Source organism: Salvelinus namaycush, chromosome 3 (assembly GCF_016432855.1).
Source record: "Salvelinus namaycush isolate Seneca chromosome 3, SaNama_1.0, whole genome shotgun sequence".
In the NCBI taxonomy this organism is placed as follows: Eukaryota; Metazoa; Chordata; class Actinopteri; order Salmoniformes; family Salmonidae; genus Salvelinus; species Salvelinus namaycush.
This window is the reverse complement of record NC_052309.1, coordinates 72,754,182-72,762,940: the sequence shown is the minus strand read 5'-3', so window position 1 is coordinate 72,762,940 and position 8,759 is coordinate 72,754,182. Positions and strand designations below refer to the sequence as shown.

Below are 8,759 nucleotides of genomic sequence, written 5' to 3'. Positions count from 1 at the left end.
TCGCAGCTTGCCTGCTTCTTCTGTCTGCATTCATTTCCTGTTCTAGCGCGCACATCCCCGCTTCAGAGAAGTGAGAGGCAGAGCGACAGGAAGAAAGAGTGAGACAGAGAGAGAGAGAGAACAAACACCATTGTAAATACAACCCATATTTATGTTTATTTATTTTCCCTTTTGCACTTTAACTATTTGCACATTGTTACACACTGTATATAGACATAATATAACATTTGAAATTTCTTTATTCTTTTGGAACTTCTGTGAGTGTAAGGTTTACTGTTAATTTGTATTGTTTATTTCATTTTTGTTTATTATCTACTTCACTTGCTTTGGCAATGTTAACATATGTGTCCCATACCAATAAAGCCCTTAAATTGAATTGAAATGTAATTTAATTGAGAGAGAGAGAGAGAGAGAGAGAGAGAGAGAGAGAGAGAGAGAGAGAGAGCACTAGGTTGGGGTCTATGTGTGGGCATTATGAGGGCAGCTAGTCTCTCATTCACAGGTCTTTGAAAGATTCTGATGAATAGATAGAGGAAGCCATATGACTGGCTGCAATGAGCTATTATTCGACAACAGCATTTAAATGATTGAAAAATGGCAAAGTTGATTTGGTCAAAATGATTTTAGGATGTAGACAAAAGGGAGTTAGTTGTCTTTATGAAGTTGTAGAGTGAGGGCTAAAAAGCATTAAACAACAGATTTTGTCTATCCAATAAGTTCTTTAATGATAAGTTAATAATAATTAAATTCTGTGTCAGTTGGCAAAACAGAAACGCCCTTTTAAATGCCCTATTTTATCCTGGGGGAAACATTAATTTAGTGTGTGAGCCAAATAAAGTGATTTGGGTTATAAGTGAACATATAATGTAGCCAACTTAGTTATTTTTCCTGTGGGAGGCAGCAAAAATCATGTCAAAAAATGATTCTGCATCATCTGACTGAGTTTGCATTGTGTGCATAGCTGGGGGAAGTAGGGGCAATAAAAAAAATGTTATGTACATATATATATATATAATATGTTTTTATTTTAGAAAAATAGATTATTTCACAAAAGTAGTGCACTCACTCGGGCCTTTAATAGTCCCAAACGAATTCCAGCAGCTATGGTTGTGTGACATCAGACTAGGCAGTGTAGTAAGACACATGACTAATGGACAAGAGCCTATACACACACAGTCAGCAACTCTGGCTTGATGACTGGGATGCCCATCAAAAATAGAAACCTTGCAGATGGACCATGGAGCTAAAAAATTATAAATGTAGTTTCCAGGGGTGAAATTAATTCATACCAACCAACGACTCACACCCATAAGGGCTCCATTGGAACCGCCATAGAACCGCTATCATTACGTTTTTATTTACTATTGAAGAAAGCATTGGCGCTATCTAGTGGCCGTTTTTGTCATCGCATGAAAGTGGTCCATGATGACGTAGGTGAACGAAACAGTAACAAATGTATCAAGCAAACAAGCTTCCTCTAAAAACTGCAACAATATCACCCCTGTAAACTCCTCTATGCCTTGCTAAGCATTAGTCTTGTAGCTAGTTAAGTAAAAGCAGAATATTGTTGTATGTTAGCAACTATGTATTTACTCTTTCTGTAATTATTATTATTAATTAACTATTATTATTATTTATTCTTTCTGGCCAGGTCGCAGTTGTAAATGAGAACTTGTTCTCAACTTGCCTACCTGGTTAAATAAAGGTGAAATAAAAAATTTATAAAATTAACTGAGCCGATGTTTATATAAACAATAACTTTCTGCAAGATGCTAGCTAGCTAGTCTGTCTAGCAAGTAACTGTCTGTTTTGATTAATGTTAGCGTAGCTCCATCATGGAGATTGTTCTGTAATTATGTTTAAGCAAAGCATTGTTTTTCTCTGTAATGTTTTCACAGTTCACAAATTTGACAGTTCGCAAACTTTTGTGGATTTTATTGGGTTTAGCGGACTGTCTAACTTTTAAGAAACACAGTGAGGACAGAGCAGGTATATTTTTCCACAGTTTCACAACTGCTAGATTTAACACATAAATATGCCAACTTTGATTCATTATTTTTCAATTATGCTTTTAGATACCAGTGTCATATGTCCACAATCCTTCCTCTGAAGGACTATTCTATGGATCACATTTTGTGAAAATCACCAAAATATTGGTTTCTCTGGGTTTCGTGAGGAATCACTATTTCACCCTAGCCAAAACCTCCCTCCTTAGGTAACATCATCCACTCCCTCCATGTCTCCCTCCTACATGATGTCTTCCCCAGCCTCACTCCTTTCCTACTGTTAGACTATTCCTCCAACTCCATTATCCTTTTCCCCCCTCACACAGACCACATCCTTATTCTTCCTATCAACACCTGCTATAATTATCATCCCTATCACAAAGATAAAATACTTGCATGAAATGGCTTCAAAGACAAGCAGGCAATATCGCTTTTTCTCATAATATACTTTTTGATCGCAAGTGTCTAATGAATTGTGCGCCTTATGTCTAGTTCTGTTCTCTTGAATTTTGTTCTCAACAAAGATAAGCTTCGCCTCTTCCCATCTGTCTTCACCAATGATGTACACTACATGACTAAAAGTATGTGTACACCTGCTTGTCAACACATCTCTTTCAAAAATCATGGGCATTAATATGGATTTGGTACCTTTGCTGCTATTACAGCCTCCACTTTTCTGAGAAGGCTTTCTCTTATATGTTGGAACATTTCTGCAGGGACTTGCTTCCATTCAGGCACAAGAGCATTAGTGAGGTTGGGCACTGATGTTGGGCGATTAGGCCTGGCTCACAGTCAGCGTTCCACTTCATCCCAAAGGTGTTCAATGGGGTTGAGGTCAGGGCTCTGTGCAGGCCAGTCAAATTCTTCCACACTGAACTCGACAAAACATTTCTGTATGGACCTCGCTTTGTGCACGGGGGCATTGTCATAATGAAACAGGAAAGGGCCTTCCCCAAACTGTTGCCACAAAGTTGGAAGCACAGAATCATCTAAATGTCAATTGTATGCTGTAGTGTTTAGATTTCCCTTGACTGGAACAGCCCCAGACCATTATTTCTCCTCCACCAAACTTTACAGTTGGCACTATGCATTCGGGCAGTTAGCATTCTCCTGGCATCCGCTAAACCCATATTCGTCCGTTGGACTGCCAGATGGTGAAGCATGATTCATCACTCCAGAGAACGCGTTTCGACTGTTCCAGAGTCCAATCAAATCAAATTGTATTTGTCACATGCGCTGAATAAACATGCATTATTCAAGGTCTGACAACACGGCATCTTTTTTGTTATTTTGACCAGTTGTCAGTTTCTGCAAATAAATGCTCTAAATTACATAATTTTTATTTGGAATTTGGGAGAAATGTTGTCAGTAGTTTATAGAATAAAACAAAAATGTTAATTTTACCCAAACACATACCTATCAATAGTAAAACCAGAGAAACTGCTAATTTTGCAGTGGTCTCTTAATTTTTTCCAGAGCAGTATATAGTGTATATAAACCATGGATTGCTAATTCTATGTATTGGCCATTGAGTTCCTTGAAGCCATATTGGCACTCACTAGTAGGCGCAGTCCTCCAGGAATTAATGGAATTCTACAGTATTTCAATTAAATGTTTCAAGGACAAAATTGCATTTATTTAAGTATTTACATGTTTTCAAGTAAAATGTTTTTATATATATTTTTTATGTTTAGATCACTTAAATGTAATGTAAAAGTATGCATTAAGGTGTCTGTAATATGTGTCTGTAAAATGTCAAAAACTAATGTAGACATCAACAAATGCTTTTATATAGCTCCCAAAAATATTATTTTTTACAATTGAGGAGTATCAAGGGGGCTTCAATACAGTGTCCCCTGTCAGTCACCAAGGGTTTATACACACAATTGTTCTTCACTCACCTCATTTTTTCTTTACTGTCTTCAATGTTCCACGTGTGACCCCTGCCATTCATGACTGGACAATTAGTAAATAATTGCACATGAAGTTGCACAATTTTTACTTTGTTTTTATTTTGAAAGCAGAGGCGCTCTGGTAGTTGTTTATGACCGCCACCTGTAGGCTGTTGTAGCCAACACCAGAGGGCGATATAGGCTTAATCTACCGGACGTGAAATATCTGGTATGTCTGCGGAACTTTATATCCCATGATTCCTTTTTCCGTCTTCCTCTTTCCCTTTTGCAGCAATGTCTAAGAGAGGTAAGAGACTTGCTAAGAAAAATCCACATTCATCTACCCGTTTGCAGAATGTCTAACATAGGAACATAATGTTATTTGGATAATGGACGTTTTATGAATAATTGTCATTCATATTGGCTTGAAAATGTGAAGTACTGAGCATTATTCAGAGGGATGATTTTAGGCGCTTGTTACGGAAACCATGTTTGCTGTCATTTAGCTGATTAGCTTTTGGCGTGTTAGCTAAAATACATGAATTGGTGAGCGTATGTTCTAACGTTAATCCGTCTCACGTATAAGCACAGTTGCCATTCCAGTACAATGTCCAACAAATGAGTGGCAGGTGAACTACTTATTTGAGAGTGTTATAGTCAGTGCGTGGTAGCATAGCGTCTCTGACTAAAAGCAAGGCATGACTGCAAATCATCGACACCGCTGAAGCCCTAGGCTGACTAGCTACTGTAGCTACGTGTGCAGAGTAAGCAATGATTTCCCCGGCTAGCCAAGTTGGGCCACGGTGTATTGTTTTAACTTTTAAAAAGGGAGACTCTTCCCCCAAAACATTCAACCAAAGGCACTGATTTCATCTGTGATTGAATGTTATTTTCCTTGCCAACTAGCTAGTTTCCTCCAACTCTTCTCCCAGGCCATGCAAGTAATTGCTAACTAGCTAACTATCACCTTACAGCAGTCTACTCACAACTAGCTGGCCAATTACTTTGCAAGCTACCCTAGTTGGGTGCATTAGACAAGGTGTAGAACTGTCAACATGGACTGCCTTTTTGTAGTGCAAGCAGTAATGTTAGCCAGTGTTAAGTCACTTCTAATCTTGAGGCCTTATGGGTTGGTTGTATGGTGACATTACCATGCCTCCCACAGTGCTGTGGCTGCATGTTCTTGGCAGTAGTTTAAATCTGAAAAGAAAATTACGAAATGTGAAGTTGAACCCCTTTCAAAAAGCACTTGCTTTGTCTGGTCAGTAGCTGGGTGAGTTGTCGAAGAAGGGTATAGTAATCATCACTGGTGGGTGAGATGGCAGTCACCTATACTGAACAATCTCAATCCGTGATGGAACAACTTGGATAATATTTGCTTGATTTAAGTAGTGTGCTTTCAGTCTGCACCATGCAAAGTTTACTTCAATGGAATCTCTTCTCTTAAGGACGTGGTGGGTCATCTGGGGCGAAGTTTCGCATCTCGCTGGGTCTCCCAGTGGGCGCCGTCATAAACTGCGCTGACAACACAGGTATGTTACATTCAGATCTGTTAGAATATTTTTATCCCTTCAAAAAGCACTTGCTTTGTCTGGTCAATAGCTCGGCGAGTTGTCGAGAAAGGGAATAGAAAGATCATCACTGTGGGTGAGATTGCAGTCTCATTTTGGCTGAGCAGTCTCAATCAGTGATGGAACATGTCATGTATTTCAACCTTGTCTTGAAATGGCCTACAAGGATCTGTACCTTGAACCAAGCCTGGGCAGTGGAACCATCTTCCCCCTTTCTCACCAGGTGCCAAGAACCTGTACATCATCTCTGTCAAGGGCATCAAGGGACGTCTGAACCGTCTGCCCGCTGCTGGTGTGGGTGACATGGTCATGGCCACTGTCAAGAAAGGCAAACCAGAACTCAGAAAAAAGGGTGAGTGTTCTGCATTATGTATTCAATTACTAGAATAGGATGAACTGGGACTAGCTAATCAAGAGATTATGGTGGTTTGCTAATGGTGGTTGGCATAGTAATTTGATTGGTCTTTAAAATGACTTGTAGTTTTCACCACAGTACAGTAGTAGTCCCAGACCAATCGTTTAACTGAATGGTGAAAATCAACAGTGTAGCGATGTGAGTTATGTCAGGTTGCTGGATTCTGATAGTCTTCCTCTTTCCCACAGTGCATCCTGCGGTTGTGATACGGCAGCGGAAGTCGTATCGGCGAAAGGATGGCGTGTTTCTCTATTTTGAAGACAATGCGGGGGTCATAGTGAATGTCAAAGGAGAAATGAAAGGTGAGTTGGGATTTTGTGTCTTTGGTCCCCCATCCCAGGTCATGAAGGTTCTTCATACGGATGTTTGGCTGGGCTTTGAGTGCTTCTCAAATTCTGGATGTGGATTTTGAGTAGTACATTTTATTTTCTAATATTCTGTTGCTAAATATAAATGACACCCCTTCATAAAGCACTTGCTTTGTCTGGTCAGTAGCTCGGTGAGTTGTCGAAGAAGGGTATAGTAAGATCATCACTGTGGGTGAGATGGCAGTCTCATTTTGGCTGACCAATCTCAATCAGTGATGAAACATTTGTTCACTGGATAGTGGTCATCCTTTGAATACATTTAGATGTAGTGAAATAATGGAGGCAGTGTGATTCACTACCTTTCTCCTGTAAGTGTGTACGTCCTCACTCAGTCATTGATTTAAAAACATTAGATTGGTATGCACACCTGTCCATTCCTTTCAAGTTCACTTGGGGAGATGGGTAGAGAATCTCACTGCTACATGTCATATTTTGATATTACAATGCCAAGTGGGGTTATTTTCTAGGTAACATTATAGGAATTGACCTTGAAACGGTAGTGAGTTGTTCGTCAGCAACCAAAGTAAAGTGTGGATGTTCAAATCAAGACGATAGTCAAATTGAGTCTAGTTTTCTTGTGGATGCATGAGCTCCATAACTATGTTTTTGTTCACATAGTAAGTGGCAGGTCTGCAAAGAGTGAAATGTTACTGCTCTGATGCAAGGCCAAAGGCATCTTGTCCACTATTTTATCTAATTTTTGTCTTCTGTGTTACAGGTTCGGCCATCACAGGTCCGGTGGCCAAGGAATGTGCAGACCTGTGGCCCAGGATTGCTTCAAATGCTGGCAGCATAGCGTGATCCTTGACCCTGGCTTGTTGTTTTCAATAAAAACCGTTGTAAAGTACGTGTCCTGTTTGCAAGATCCCAAGGCAGTGTCAAACTACACAGTATCTACTGTATACATCTGTTTAGTCTCACTGGGTATAAGAACAGGAGCACATTCAACAATATTGACACAGCTTTTCTTTTTTTTACCTTTTATTTATCTAGGTAAGTCGGGTAAGAACAAATTGTTATTTTACATTGACTGCCTACCCCGGCCAAACCCTCCCCTAACGACACTGGGTAAACTGCGCCGCCCTATGGGACTCTCAGTCACGGATGGTTGTTATACAGCCTGTGATTGAACCAGGGTCTGTGGTGGCGTGTCTAGCACTGAGATGCAGTCTCTTAGACTGCTGTACAATTCGGGAGCCCAAAAATTGTCGGAAGGGGCCAGTAAATTGTGGTTCACGTCAGGATGTATTTGATAACTTGTCCATGTTAATGGATGACTAAATTATGGATAGCAGAGGTAAATTATTTATGGAGAATTTATCTTCACGGCTTAAAATGCAAATCTATTTTGCAGGAGGTTGCTCATCTAAGAGCCTAAATTAAGTTTCCATTGAGGGATATGATGAATGGGCCACCTTGTTAAGAGTATAGAACAAGAAGGCCCGTACAAAAACAAATTGTATTTAATTATGAGATGGGTACATGTACCAGAAAATAATATATATTCACAAAATGACCAAGTGGGTAACCTAGGAGGCAAGACAAATAAATGTAAGAAACCTTGCCAAGAGCCCTGAGATCCGATAGAATCCTTGTCCAGGGAAAAGTGTAGGGTGGGGTAGGCAGTCCTGGTCCTGTAGTGCCGCAGCCACTTCATGTTTTTGATTTAACTAACCTGGAAGACCAGGTGTGTTGAATTTAGGCAATCACTGATCAATTGGTCATTTGGTGCCTAGTTGGAACAAAACCCTGCAGTACTTCTGGCACTCCAGGAACAGGGTTACCTACCCCTGGTGTAGGAGCTTGCCTGCATGTAAACAAGTATAAGGATGGGACGTTGTCATTCATTCAACTGGGTCTGTATCAAGCATCTGTAGGAGTGTTGATCTGGGGTCAGGGCCCCTTATCCATGTAATCTTATATTCATTGTAATCTATTAAAGGCAAAACTGATCCTAAATTGTCACTTAAATCTGAGACGCTTGATACATACGGTTCCTGGCGTTTATTTGAAAATATGCCCATTAAAGCTACACTTCATAGAACCACAAGTCAATTTACATACAGAAAAAGGAACATTTCCATTTCAGCATTAGAACAATTCTAAGATGGATATCTTTAAGTTATTAAAGAAACAACAGTAGTCAAAGAGAAATATACAGAGCAACGTTAATGTGCACTAGTGTAAACCTGAGATTAATAAAAGGGTGAATGTTGCAACCATCTATTAAGTGTCCACTTACACCAGCCCTTTGATGACAAAACCAGACTACTGCAAGTGAAGGAAAATTAAGACAAATTAATTTCAACAAACTATATGTTATAGTTGTGTATTGTCTTGAATCTGCACCATATATTGTCCCTGTGTGCAAAGTTTTACATAATGTTGCACAAACACTACTAGCTAGTAATGTTATCGTGGTTGTATAATGTGGTGTAGTAGGTCATCCCTGGCCCTAAGCCCTATGCAGACTGCACTCAGCAGGGCACGGAAATCAACCTGCCCCA

General features: G+C 39.8%; 1 protein-coding gene across 1 annotated transcript; it reads left to right on the top strand.

The window, feature by feature from the left end:
* Positions 1 to 4,099: 4,099 nt before the first annotated feature.
* On the top strand, positions 4,100 to 7,099 carry rpl23 (ribosomal protein L23). Its single transcript, XM_038983555.1, has 5 exons — positions 4,100 to 4,205; positions 5,347 to 5,430; positions 5,693 to 5,821; positions 6,073 to 6,186; positions 6,971 to 7,099. The coding sequence occupies exons 1-5, from the start codon at positions 4,193 to 4,195 to the stop codon at positions 7,051 to 7,053; spliced, it is 423 nt and encodes a 140-aa protein (XP_038839483.1). The 5' UTR covers positions 4,100 to 4,192; the 3' UTR covers positions 7,054 to 7,099.
* The last annotated feature ends 1,660 nt before the right edge of the window (positions 7,100 to 8,759 follow it).